At 36.9% G+C, this 15253-nt stretch overlaps 1 protein-coding gene across 2 annotated transcripts in view; it reads right to left on the bottom strand.

The window, feature by feature from the left end:
• Positions 1-505: 505 nt before the first annotated feature.
• Positions 506-15253, bottom strand: part of LOC145978555 (uncharacterized) — a 30765-nt gene continuing 16017 nt past the window's right edge. Inside the window, exons 1-3 of one of the 2 annotated variants that reach the window (XM_083111246.1) lie at positions 9696-9842; positions 9316-9465; positions 506-3059 (exon numbers count right to left, since the gene is read on the bottom strand). In XM_083111246.1, the coding sequence (XP_082967372.1) occupies positions 2925-3059; positions 9316-9465 (285 nt within the window). In that variant the 5' untranslated portion in view covers positions 9696-9842 and the 3' untranslated portion in view covers positions 506-2924. Of the gene's footprint in view, positions 3060-9315; positions 9466-9695; positions 9843-15253 lie in introns of those variants that run through there. The other variant, XM_083111245.1, reaches the window with a different exon arrangement.

Here is a 15253-nt window from a genome sequence, read left to right as displayed (position 1 = left end):
CACAATTTTGTTAAGTTCATGCGCGGGCGCACACACACACATATTCAAAATTACATGTTGCAAAAATGACCCAAACTCTATTGTGGAATGCCTCATTCCTTCTTTCAAGCTACATATTGACTTGCAAAAATAGGAGAAATGTGACGCGTATTTTCTAATTCGCTTTTTGTGGGTGCACATACATTTACCAAGCATATCGTATTTACTTATATATATATATATATATATACACACACACACATACATACCATTTTTTCTTCACGTAGATTAACTAGAATCAATACAGTAATAAGGCGAATGTTTTGAATTGTTCTACTCTTGAATAATTAATGCATACTGTATAGAATATTTCATAAAGATATGCTGAATTGGATATAATATTACGTCTTTTTTGTTTGAAAATTATTCTTTTTTTAATTATGGATCAAAGTTTTAAGGAAAGTCATGAAAACCGATTGGTTGTCATGATACATAAAGCTTGATGAGACGTAAAAGAAACGCACTATCAAATTTGTATTCAAAATGTATTTGCATAAATTATATGTTGCTGTAGCAAGTATAAATAATAAATAACATTCAGAAATACAAATAAGACACAGAAATAACAACGATTTTGTGGGAAGTAGCCGCAAGAGTTGAGACCATTTCCAAAATATAAAGCACGGTACAGGTACATAACGTGACACGAGTGACGTTTTACATGTGGCCACAAAAACAAATATTAATGACAAATCACAGGAGAATTGATAGAACAATATTGTACACTTGAAGAAATAATTTAGAAGTTCCGTGTATGTGGTTACTATTTAAGAACAAACATTTCCAAATTATTTAATTTAAAGAGAAATATTTTTTATTTCTTTGCCAGATATTTAATGAACAGGTTAAAATATTTTGACATTAAGTACAGGGATTCCAATTACAATAGTATTCCATAAACATAGCATTACAAAATGCATGCATTTTTCGAAGAAGTCACATTGATTATAGAATGACCTTGCTACAGTATTTACCACCTAAAGCAATTACTATTCCTGAACATGGGTAATAGTAATTATTAATGTCATCTTAAAAATAAACACAGTAATGAATGGTTAATTGTACAATATACAAACTACGTTTCATAAGATTGCAAGGAGTAGTATAACTTAACAAATGCTCAATTTTACATTTCTATCAGTCGTTTTGTAATATTTTCATTGCACAAATTAATGATTGTAACATGCTATAAATGTAAACATCTTTACAAAGTGTAACCAAATAATTTTGTGTCACCAATGATTATAACAATTTTCTAGTATAAACGAATCATTACATTACAGTTGTTCTCTTGTATTTGATAATACCGCTTGTAATTGATCAAGTATTTCAAGTAGCTACTAATTTTGTAATGTTCTTTAACACCAACAATAATCTATTTTCGTCCATTTCAATACTGCCATTTGTTAACGAATATGCCTTGCTATCCATTCAACATTTAATATATGGGCAATGTTATATAACCAAAATGTTTAACATGAACACCACATCGGTGGCTACGTCTCATTCATTCTTACTTTAGTGTACAATATAACACAATTACATACACAAGACACTGACAAATCACTAATACACAAAAAGACTTGCATTGTATGGCAGCAATATAAACGTTCAAATATCAACGTTTACACAAATTGAAAGTTCCATGTAACTAAATCATATCTTACAAACAATTCTTACAAATTTTCGATAGCAATTTATATGCTAGTCTTTGTAAGATACAGGAAGAATTTCTTCAAAAAATAATAATCAAAGCTTGAACAATTTATCTGAATATTATATAAGTTACAGTTCAATCGTAACAAAATATTATGGCTTAACATTCGGCAATTTCCCTTCATCATGTTATATTTGTAAAACAATATTTTACACTAAAATTCTTCTTGATTTTACTGCACAAGTGAGAATCAGGACAGTTTACTATGGTGTTAAGAGAAAGTATATCCTTTTAGTAATGTACTTAACTAGATATGATTTTTGTAATTTTCTAATAAACATTGTGCTAAAAAACGTATGGGAAAATAATCTTACCGTTGTAAGTATTATTTTATCTTAATTCTTATTTGTATCTTACAATTCTAGCATTTCTAATTTTTATTGCTATTAAGATTCAGCAAAATCACATCCGTATGCAATAATTCATTAACGCGTAATTCAAATATTGCTGTGTGAAACAAGATTCCTCACTCGTTGTGAGGAACATTTGTTAGTTACATGAAACATTTTCAAGAACACATATTCAAGAGATCATACTACACTTTCACCAGTGATTATTGCGCTTAAAACCTCCATACGCCTGTTACAACTTAAAATTATCTGATTGCTATAATTTGTGTTGTTGCATCAAATTCATTGTTGCACCTGAGCATGAAATAACTGTTATTAGTACAAATTTAAAGCCAAATCTTAAATTTAAAAACTATTTAAAAATTATATCCTTTCCACAATAAAATTTGCTTGTTATAACAGACGTCTGTAAGGATCTATGTTTTATCCAAACAAACACCACCTCAACAATATACATGAGTGCACTCAACAATGCAACACAGTCAAATAATTCACCTTAGCTCATCTTTGGCAGATGATGCAATCAGCAGTCATCTCGGTTCTTCCCAGCACAATATTGCCAGCTCCTCCACTCAAAAATTCACCAATCAATCTTCAGAAAAAAAAATCCACGTAGACTATGGTGTTGACTGCCACAGAAGACCAAACATTCGACCCGCTGAATTGCAATATCAGTAACGTAGCCATATTCTGTGGAGTTAGTATGGATGGAATGATTACATTTTTATTCGATATACATATAACCACAGCACATACAAACCCACGTTGCGAATATCTGTTTCTTTTCACTCATACCAAACCTTTAGTTAAGAAACAGGTCACTTTTGAATTCCATAATTAAGGAATTTTTCACACCAAGATGCAGCATCGTCCATGTCCATGCAACACATGGGATAGGCAAGTGGCGACTTGGACTTTATAGCACAGCGTAGGCAGGATGTTTTTCTTTCGGTCTGAAAAATGAAATTGCATGAGTTATTAATTGTTGAAAATAACACAGTGACATATTAAACTGTAATATTTACAAAATCACCTGGCAAATGTTCAATTCACTTACTTTTTCTAGACGTTTATCTATTCATTTAATTTGCTGAATAATAGTTCTATACAATATGTTTAATTGAAGTCATCTCACTTCATAGGGACTCTCAAAATCCCTTTTAATCACAGGTATGGATTTTTGATAAAGGGTTTCTCCGTATCATATGAAGGGTGCAAATAACGACATGTGCTGAAACATCGAACAGATCAAGATATATATTACGAACCCCTACCCTCTTTCTATCTCGGTAGCCGAGTGAATTGATTGTCAATGGACGATCTCATCAAGAAGCTTATAAGCCCAAGTCTTGGCCAGCGCATGAGTACTCATTTGATAGTGTCCCTTCATCAATTTCGACTAATCATCATTCATGCACCTGGTTGCGACTGTACAATAGAAAAATACAATACCATACAGACCCTAATAAGTAACGTGTTCGTAAATAGATTTGTTAGTATTTTTTGGTATTTGTAACTTTCTACCTTTCTATATTAATCGTGACAACGAAGATGAATTATACGTATATATTTATGAAAGAGCTGAAGGATGGTCTCTTATAGCGTAGTGGCAAAATTATCGCCTTGTAATCAAGTGGTCACAGGTTCGATACCCGGTGGAGAGTAGTTCGGAACCCATTTTAAACTGCAGGTGAAGTACTAATTATCATATCTGAGCATGTAGTGGACTGGAACTTTTAGATGAAGGAACAGACACAATGGTAGAACCATATGCTTTGCCCTTGGTTTAACTCAGAATGTGGATTCATTTAGCGGCGGCTCCAAGGGGAAAGCCGCCGTGCCATGGCTCTACCCTCAGAAAAAGAAAATCACTTGCTTTTCGGCTGGCACGGACGCGAGAGCTTTCGCATTGTGCTGACATAGTTGCAAACTTCAGGGAGAAGTGACTAATCCTAACCGATTTGTAATACTCGTTGGAGAAGTAATTCGCGAGAAAGATACTTTCCTGCATACTTGGCAAGAACGAACGTAATATCTTCCCCAAATGTATATAACCATTTTTAGATAGATGCGTCTAAAGAGCCATCCAACCTTTTTTTGTTATCGATTTCTTCCTTAAGAAAAAATATATCCCTTGCTCTCATTCACACAGACACTCATGTGTTGCAACTGACGCTGACAACATTGAAGACATTTTCTGTACAAAAGAATTGCCTAAATATCAAAGGGAATTCGCATCACCAGGGGATTTTTTACTTTAATATTCGTAAAAAATCACACGGAAAATCTATCACTATAAGAATTTCACTTGGAGATATAACTCAATTTCTTGCATTGAATTCTAAAAAATGTAGATCTACAGTTCATTTAGCAGATAATCACATTTCAGTTGTTAGTAACACCGATCGTTGATGTACCGTCTGCCGTGCTGGGGTTGCAAATTATAAACAAAGTAAGGCGAGAATACCGTGATCGACTCGGTGTCTCTAATTGTTCAGTGTTTTTCTTCTTAGTGAAGTGAAAGTGTCCGATGGTGTGTGAAAGGAAGGGTAGTTAGTAAAGATGAGTCAGATTAGAGCATTATTACATACACCGTATTCCAAGGTACTATACGATATTAAATTAAAAGTTAAACAACTTGGCTGCCCCACGCCAGATTTAAACATTAAAAAAAAAGGTAAAGTGTTCCCCTGTGCATAGCACCACGCCATGAAGGCGTATAGGGGGTGTGGGGGTAACCCCCCACACTATCTTGATCCGGTCGTGAGTGGGGGTGATGTGATCAGCATCACGCCCCTGACCGCCTTTACCCCCCAGGGTTTCCCCCAGGTACCCATGTTATTCGACGCTGGGTAGGCGCCGGGGCCGCTTCCACCGTTAGAAAAGTTCCCGGATTTGAACCGGCCGGGTATCGAACCCGGGACCTTTAGCATGGTAGTCAGACGCGTTACCGACTGAGCCACCGCGGCCACACAATTTAAACATCAATTCCATTTAAAAATATCAAAAAAATTGGTAAAGGTGACAGGCGTCGAAATTTTAATAGTCGCATTTATTTCCTAGAAACTCTGGCCGACCTCCGCACAGCATGCTACGACGCCAGGGATTGCGGGTTCGAATCTCGTCCTGGGCATCGGTGTTCTTTGTGAGTGTTCACTCATCCTTATCTTCGCGATTAGCCAAAAGAAGTACAAATGCGACGTAAAATAAACCAATCTTAGGAACTCTGAATTTTGTCTGCAATTTTAGTAAACAAAGATCCATTAAAATTACCTCTTTCATTAGATTTCTATGACATATGGTAGCGAAAATTTTTCGTTGGCACTACCCATCATACTAGCTGGCAGCCGCCACTGGATTCATTAGTCACTAATCTAACTACTTCACAATGAATAGGAGATATGGACAAAGAAGAAAGAGTGAGTAATCATGTTACAATTTTTTAAAAAAACGGAATAAATAAAGTAATACAAAGGAATTAAGTATGAAAATTTGTAGGAATTAAGGCCATGATAATAGGAAAAATGAAAGTTTAAAATAAAGCTAAATATGGTTAGAATGTAGATGACTGAATGGTTTCAGTTTATTCAATGCTGTTGAGATTTGGAATGTGAACAGACACATAATTCCTTTAATAACTTGTGGACAGAATGAAACCTATCAGTTGATAACTTTTCCCCCTTCTATCCTAAAAGTATGGTTAGCAACCAGGTAGTCCTGTATCAAAAAGTAACCTCGGCTAGAGTAGAAGTTTCGAAATTTGTAATTTGCCCTCAAATTAAGCTGCAAACAACCAAGAATTTATAGAATCCTCCAATGTTATGCTGATACAAGGAATAACCAAAGTACAAAGAACGCTGACACCTGATAACCTCGACGGGGAAGAAAAAAGGACAAGAGATTTCATATCCGATCAGTATTTCTCAGTATTAAGGCCGCAAAAGTTGAAAAAAAAATAGGCAAAACACTTTTATCTACTCGAGTTTGCGCAAGCCCACTCTGTCTGGGGGCTTCTTTAATCATGGTTTAGTAACAAGAGCAGGAACTAAGATCAAGTGTTGTGCACATGACTTTTAAAGATGTCGGAATAGACCTTCGTCAAGGCTCTTTATGACGAAGGATATTTTTATATTTTTATCTTTTCCAGTGACGTTATCGGAAAGTTTCATTTAGGTGGGCATTTCGTCTGGTGGACGAAATGTAAACTATACAAAACGTATAAGAAATGGAATTTATGAAAGCATTATGACATCCAGTCAAGAGTTGTAGAAGAGAAGTGGAATTATAGTAGAAGTGTAGAATAAATACAATGCATTTTATTTACTGATAGGTCTTGACAACACTGATTGTCACATCTCTTTCTAACCGTATTAAGGGAAAAAACAGTTTTCAATTAAATCACAAACCGCGTAGCAATTATATTTTGACATAAGTCACAAACCGCGTAACAATTATGTTTTACATAACTCACAAACCACGTAACAATTATGTTTTCACATAAGTCACACAGAATAAATTACAAAAAATATTATTAGTACAATTTTGTATTGAGAATGTGTCAAGATTCTAAACAATGATGGTCCAACATATGTGCAATTGTGCATATCATGTCTGTAATGGTTGCTATTAAAAGAATAAGCATAAATAACTGTCGACTGTAAAACTGCATTTATATTTTTACTAAAGTGCTTATTCCAGAACGTCTAGAATTTAGAGCCAAAATGACCATAAAAACTGTATCTTTGTAAAAATATTAGGGGTTGTTGAGGAAATTTTAGGCATGTTGGCCGTGTGGATAAATCACTGGATTACCTTTAGCTGAACTGCTTTCCATTTTGCATTGTCTACATATGCCATGCAAATTGTGAGCCAACATTAACTAAATGTATCTTACGTGTAGATATAGCCTTATAGGCTGCAACACATAGATGTGGTCTGTTGTAATTTAAGAGAAAACATGTAAACATGTTCTTAAAATACTCTGCTTAAACAATTTCACAGTGGGGTAGTGCCCAATCTTTCAACCCTAGTGGCAATACCCTTTCTGTTTTCTCAAATTCTACTGCTTTTGAAGTTTGTGTCTTGTGCAATAATCCATTCGTTCGTTCGTTCGTTCGTTCGTTCGTTTATTCATTCATTCACCACTTAGTAGGCGACCGGTATATCTACTTTCTGTGTTTCCTTGTCTGTGACACATTGCTATACCAGGTTATTTGAAATAGTGACATTTATGCTTTCACCACCTGAAATTGTGCAAAATTAATGCCTTTGGTTAATGATATTGATGATTATTGAGCATCTATGAATTTTATCTTATGTCGTTGAAGGTTTTAAATTTGAAATTATAACGCCTTAAGTGGCCGCGGTGGCTCAGTCGGTAACGCGTCTGACTACCATGCTAAAGGTCCCGGGTTCGATACCCGGCCGGTTCAAATCCGGGAACTTTTCTAACGATGGAAGCGCCCACCCAGCGTCGAATAACATGGGTACCTTGGGAATCCTGGGGGGTAAAGGCGGTCAGGGGCGTGGTGCTGATCACATCACCCCCACTCACGACCGGATCAAGAAAGTGTGGGGCGTTACCCCCACACCCCCTATACGCCTTCATGGCGTGGTGCTAAGCACAGGGGAACACTTTACTTTACTTTTTGAACGCCTTAAGCAATGACATTAACAAATTTAAGCTACTATTTTGTTGGTTACACAAAAGCAACCAATCTTGTTTCCCGTATGAGAACATCTGGTAGAGGACTTACTCTCTTTAAGAACATCAAAGATACTTAAATTCATGCACGATGAACGTTGACAATCATTATATCGTCTTTGTATCGTATAGGCCCGCTTTAAAGGAAAACTATCGAACTACAGCAATACTTTGCTAAATGTGTTGCAATATTGTTAAGGTGAACTAAAAGCTAAACTTCGTGGCGCAACAGCCCTCGAAGGGCCACTGCCTACCAGAGTGGCTTTTCATTGGGTGACGCGTGGTCAGCTCATCGGAACCCACCACCATCGTTTTCTGGCTTTCGTGACTTCTTTTCAAGTAGCTTCCCAATTGTCCTCACGACGCTGGGTGAACGCCGAAATTTTGGGGGCACCCACCGGGAATCCAACCCGGGACTGCTCATACCAAGGGCGAGAGCGCTTACCACTTGGCTACGCGGGAGCCCGTTATGGCGAAACAATACTGAAATTACTTGTACTGTATCTGTTATGACTGCTGTAGTCAGTTACTTAGCAGACAATTTACGATTTTCGTGATCTTCACAGATTTGGTACATGCAAAATACGGAAAAATTTGTGAAAAATACTAAAGCTTACGAAAAATCCTATATTGGTAATATTTCTTGGTTTTATATGAGTGAAAAATGCGATTTAACATGTTTTTTTCAGTTTTAATAAATTTATGGAGACGATTAAGGCTTCTCCGTGTTATTGCAATTGCAAAAAATAAAGTGCAATCAAGGACAGTTAATGCCATTTTCGATTCAGCAAAAGCGCAATCGATGAACAATTGCTACATTTTTTGGAGTGCAACTTCTTAAATTCCGGGCGGGGATGGGGGGGAAGTCTGGTAAGCCTATACCTGGCTACGCCAAGACTACTATTTGCAGAAGAAATTGATTTTACTCTCATGTCGATAGATTTTTAAAAGAAACTACTCTGTTAGTAACTGATGCACAACAGCCCCTTTATGACCTGCCAAGCACCTTTCATTGGGTGTCTTGAGGACTTGCAGGAGGGAACATCAAGAATCTTAGTTCACTTGAGAAACTAACGTGGTACCAAATGCGACAGTACGATATGTAGCAACACTTTGCATAAATTGAAAAGCAAAATGATGTCCCTGTGGTTCCCGGAACAGACACTTATCATCGCAATATTACTCCGTTTGCTAGCGTTAGTATGGATATTTAGCGATTTCTTTGTCTCAAGAATTGGCAACACTGGTTATTAATTTGAATTTATGAAATCCGAGCCCGCCCCGCATAATCTTACATTTGTTCTTTGTACAACCCTATTAGTGAAATCTTGACGCAACAATCAGTAAGCTAGTGAAAATAAGTTTGTGACACACTGTATCCGTTGGGAAATATCTTTTGAGGGCCTTCTAAAGTGATAATTTCATTTCAACATGACAGCCATAACTTATGTCTGAATCTATGAATAATACATGCAAGTTAAAGGGTAAATGAAGGAAAAACTTACATTTTCTTCGCATTCGTTTGTCTCTCCTCCAAAAAGCTCAACTCCATCGTATGTCAACCTCGCAGGCTCGGCGGCCACACAGTGCAGTTCTGGTAGAAGAAGCATGAACACCACGACCGAACAGCACAGTATCACAACATTGGTATGCATCTGTGACGAAGATAAACAATGACATTACTATCTCAACAATTGACAAACAACAATACACTTATTTTACAATAAAATTGCCCAAAAATGAAAATGAAAGATTTGTTGTTCTGGAGCTAGTTAATGGAAAATCTACATTAAAACGGTTGATGTGTACATCAATTAACAAATTCTCTACACACTTTGCAGATATTCTGAAAGCACTTCACTGAATTAAGCTACTTCCACCACACCTTTGAAATCCTTTTGCTTCCTAGTTGAAGACAAGCGATCCTTTGGGGATGCAAAGACTATGAATCAGTATTCGTCCAGAAGGAACGACGAACTAGTCTGCTCTGATCCAAAAACGGCCTTTCTAATCTCTACACTATGATCAGAAGTGTTCCTTGGACTCTTCTTTTAAAAAGGACATCCCTTTATCACGTGCATGCATGGATCAAGAGTCCAAGTCATAGAAGAAACTCCATAGAGACCCTGAACCATAAGCGGGTGGCCAGATCTGAGGCACCGCTTGAAAGGGGGAAGGAAACATGTCTTGTTTGAGGAAAAATAGCCAAGGAAGAGAGAGTAGTCTGTGAATTAACTTTTGTTGTCGATATTAGCGTGCAATCCTTGGCTCTTTGCCTGCGACCACGTGCTTGACTTCACAAAAATATGCATTGTGTTGAATTCTCGTGGCAACAGAACCTTTTTCTCGCTGTGGCGTCATTACCCTGTTTGCTGGACTTGATACAGGTCAGCTAAACAAACTATTGAAACTGTCATTTCCGATGGCTGCTATATTGTTTAAGACTGAGGAACAGTATACTGTTTGCATATGACAGTGGTGACTCCTCAAATGACTACACACTTATCTGCACAACACTATTCGAGTTACAATTCTCGGTGCCGAATGCCATGCTTGATTTATTGATTTAGTATATTTGACTTCGCTTTTCTGCCACTTTTGGCTAATCGTGAGAATGATGGTAAGATTAAATGGATGTTGGGACAGTGACAAACATATGCCGACGACACAACACAAGAACCACAGAGGATTATACTGGCTGTAGATGCAGGCGTCAGAGCTTCGTTAACCTGCAATCGGGGTTTACTACGTAGAAGTGCTTCGGAGAAGATCACCCCTTACACCCCGCCACACACATACATAAATAAGCTAATAGAGGCGAGCAAACGTCACTCACCTTCAGAACAAAGAAAGAAAGTGAAGGCGCTGACATTTTCTCCATACCTCACCTTAACAATAACCCCAATGGATCTGCCATTACTCTAGACAGAAGGACAAAGAATGAGCGAGCGAGATAGAGTTTTTTGTATAACCAGGTAGTTAGTGAAAGTTTGACGCAACAATCAGTTTCTTGTGCAACAAAATAATCTAGTGAAAATAAGATTATGTGACACCGTGCATCCGTTGGGAAATGTCCTGAAGGAGCCTTCTAACGTGATAATCTCATTACTGCACGACAGTCGTTACTTATGCCCGAATCTTTGAATAATACATACATGCTAAGGAGAGAATGAAGGAATGAACTAAGATTCTCTTCAAATTTGTTTGTGTATCACCTCCTGTAAGCTGAACCCCGTCTAATGGCAGTCTCGCTGGATCGGTGTCCACACAGTGTAGTTCTGGTAGAGGAAACATATAAGCAAGAGCAGGGGGAAGCTGGAGAGAGGGAGGCGGAGAAACGATGGAGAGAAATAGGGATGGAAATAGGGGGAACAAGTAGAAATGAAGAGATCAAAGGCCAAATAACGTTTGGAATTATAATGGATTTGTTCAATAAAAATTTATGCCATGAAGGATATGGAATTCGGGTATCAAATCCTGGAAAGGTTTGAAATAATTACATATTCGTGTATTTCTTCCCACCATTCCTAAGTATGCATAGCTTTTGAGGTGAAAATTCCTTCTGGAATTCTTCTTTGTTAGCACAGCTAAGAATTTTTTAAGGGATTTCGGGTCACAGGATTGTTGTAGAATTAATAATTGCAATAATAATTGTTACTATTATTAATATAATTACTTCTTTTCACAATTTTTAACCTTCTCAACCAAGTATTCTCAAAATTTTTGTTGTATCACTATTTGCCACTCTGCTTTTCGGATGTAGCTATATTTGAATATGTATAAACTCAGTAATAATGAATGGATAAAAGTGTTATGATCGGTTTTCTGCAACATCAATGTAGATGTAGCTGCTAAAATTTAATTTATCTTCTTACATTATCGCATAAATTCTGTTTCTTTTAACGATGATGATAATAAATATATATAATTGTTCTTCTTTCCATACTTATATCGTATAAGTGGTGCCAATTTCTATTTTTGTAAGTGGGTAAAAAGTTTATTCTGTACATTGTGCAATTTCGCTGTGGATATAGCTACTAATATTGACATTTCTACTTTTGCATTATGGCATCAAAGCAGTATAATAAATATATTATTTTTTTCCCTTGTTTACTGAAGTGGTGTCAGTTTTCATTTTCGTAAGTAGACAAAATACATTATAGTCTGCTTTCAACACTTTCACTGTAGACGTAGTTGCTAATATTGATATGATTATTATTGCATTATCACATCAAAGCTGTTTCTTTTAACAGTGATGATTTAGTATTCATCTTCTTTGTAATGTCAATTTTCAGAGTGGAAGGCCGACCAGCTTACCCTGCACTAGTTTATCTAAATATACGTTGTATGTGGAAGGGGAAAAGCGAAAGTTACTGATCATAGATGTTAGACACCAATCGGATAAGGCGAAGCATGTCAAGGGTAGACAGGGACAACAAGAGGCAATAAGTCAGTCGAGGAATACTTGACCTGCAATAAAGAGGCAACCTTGCGCTACAGAGAATAGTGCTGATAGCGAGCTTTTTGTACTGATGTGTCGCAAATCGAACTCTGGACTCGAAAACAAATGCTGACACGCCATTTTTTCGCCTCGTGGCCGACGGGGGAAACATTGTTGTGCTTTTGCTGTCTCGTGACGTAATTGGTGGAAACCGTTTCAATTTGTCGCATTACCAGCGACGTTCGAGCTGCGGTTACGGGTGTAATCCAGATAGGTTAAGCAATCAAAGTTTTCGCAAACATTATTTTAAGTCTACATTATACACAGATAGCTTACTAGGGACTAGATTTACAGTTTGAAATATGATCCGAACTGCAATTCTCCAATCGGAAATCGAATACGGGAACTATTGATTGCATAATGTCAAATCTCTTTAGTGGAGGCAGAAATGTAATTCAAGATTCAATATACGCCTCTAAATGATAAGTTTTTTGAAATCAGAGAATTACAAATACAGCCTTTGAAGGATTGACCTTTCTTTAATTGTTACAACTGATGTGCGACGTAGCTAATGTTTAGGGCAATTGCCTGTGGTGCGAGCGGTACAACGCTCGATCCCCGGTGGGAGCTTCAAAATTTGGGTGTTGATCCAGCATCGTGAGGAAAATTGGGGATATACTTTGGCGCAACAGTAGAAGACCCCTGACAACAAAAAGAGCGGCGATGGGACATAATACGTTGACCACACGTCACCCAACGAAGGGCCATTTGCCACTTTACTCCGAAAATAATTCCTAAAATAGTATCCCCCATCCCCATCTCTCTCACGTGGTATATGTGTACGTGTATGTGTTTCAAGAACTGTGCGAATGCTTGATTTAAGTCCAATTTATGTTCAGTTAGGCTAATCGGGACTGGACCTAAAGTTTAAAGTTGTATGCGAACTTCTGTGCAATGTTCCTCTGCCGGTATCAATCCACAGACCTCTTTAATGCAAGGCGACAGCGTTACCACTACGCTATCGAAGAAGCCCGTGTGCGTGTGTGTGTGTGTGTGCAGTGGCGGCGATTGAGTGCAAGAACTGAGGGAAGGCAAGGTCAGTTTACTTATTCTTGATAGACAAGGCTTACGATCAAGAGGCCAGTGTTCAACTGAGTTGCCAGCCAGAGATGGAGTAGGAAGCAATGACTTCCCATGTTTTAAACTTTGACTATTGTCTTAACTCCTGATGAAACCACATGATGTAACGAGGGCTAGGCTAAAACAGTAAGTACATGCCAAAACTGAACTTCAGTTACTTAGTAAAGTAAATCTGTTGAGAAATCTGAAATATCTCAGAATAGTAACACTATTAAGCCTTGGTTCCATGTTTAAAAAGACACTCAAAATGGTACCCAAGGCAAAATTTATTGTAAAATAAGAGACTATAAACGTAACTTTTCCACCCTCAAAGAGGTCTTTCTTCAGTCAAAGATGTGATAGAGAACTTGCTTAAAACGATTAATTCAAAACTAAATTGCTTGGTTCAGGTATGTTACAGATAAATTACTGTCATCAAAGAAAGGAAAAACTTTAAGGAGAAAGAGAAGAACAGATATGAAGGAAGCGGTAAAAAACGAAAGAAAGAGAGAGAATTTAAGAAGCAACACTCACAGAGAGAGAGAAAGAGAGAGATGATGAAAATTATAGAACTACAGGAAGAAGAGGGAGAAATGAGGAATAGAAATAAGCGAGAGACATAGAGAAAATAAAAGAAATAAAGAAGCGACAGACAGGGAGAAAGAGAAAGAGAGAAGGAAAGAAGAGAAGAAAAATATTGAAACAAGGCAGAGGGAGAGAGAGAGAAAGAGAAAGACAGAGAGAGGAGGAAAATGATAGAATTAAAGGAAGGAGAGAGAGAGAAAGAAGAAATAAGGAAAAGGATAGAGGCGGGAAACGTAGAGATAATAAAGTAGAATTAAATAAAGAAGCAATAGACAGGGAGAATGAAGAGAGAGTGAGAGAGAGAGAGAGAGAGAGAGAGAGAATGAAGAAGAGAACAGCATAGAAACTTGAGAGAAATCACAGAAGAAATTATAAAAAGAAAGGAAGTAATCACGAAAGAAAGATACTAAAACGGATGACAGAAGAGCAAAAACGGAGACTCAAGGAAATAATAAGAGAAAAGAAATAAATATGAAAGGCAAAATAGAAGACTAGATAGATATTTTTTCCTTATTCCGGGAAGGAGAAAATAAACATTTCCATGAAATGTTTTCAAGGTTCGATTAAGGAAGTTTATGTGTAGATGCGTTGGGCAATCTGCGTGTGAAAAATCAATTTCGAGGAAAGGAAATCAGTATTTTGTATCACGTGTTCATGGTTCATAACAGCGAAATCAGTTTACATGATTTTTCAACTTAGGGTCAAAGAGATCTGAAAAACTAAAAACTAAGATTATACTTCATATATATATACTCATCTTCAGATAGTAATAAATTAATAACGTAATGGAGAAATAGTTTTGAGCAACACGTTTTATGATAGTTATAAAAGGCATGGAAATGAAAAATTGTTGCACTGGAAACTATATTGAAGGCCGCTGTAAAATAAGAACTGTGATTCTTCTTTGTAGTTGATCAGTGGTGATTCATTCATTCTTAGCGTTGGACTTTTAACTTTAAAATAACAAAGTGGTTAAAATTCCAAAACTAAGAATGAAGAACTGTGATGCATTGAACGATTTTCTTGTAGAATACTTATTTGTAGAGAAATAGTTAAAAATTTCCCTTTTCTAATTTTGGCAATAGTGGGCGTAAGCAATTTTAGGTGGGGGTACCAAATACCTCTCCCCCCGCCATCTTCTGGCGCCTTTCTATATTTCAATGTAATGAAGATGAAAGAGTATTAGTATTTAGTATTAGTATTTGGTGTTTTAAGTCCACTTTGTGCACAGTAAGGACAATCGGGACTGGACCTACAGTTTAAAGTTGGATCCGAACGACCATGTGTCTCCACCGGAA

Source organism: Lepisma saccharinum, chromosome 25, assembly GCF_977018435.1.
Source record: "Lepisma saccharinum chromosome 25, izLepSacc3.1, whole genome shotgun sequence".
NCBI lineage: Eukaryota > Metazoa > Arthropoda > Insecta > Zygentoma > Lepismatidae > Lepisma > Lepisma saccharinum.
Note: the sequence above shows the minus strand (reverse complement) of the source record. Positions and strands in the feature narration are given on the sequence as shown.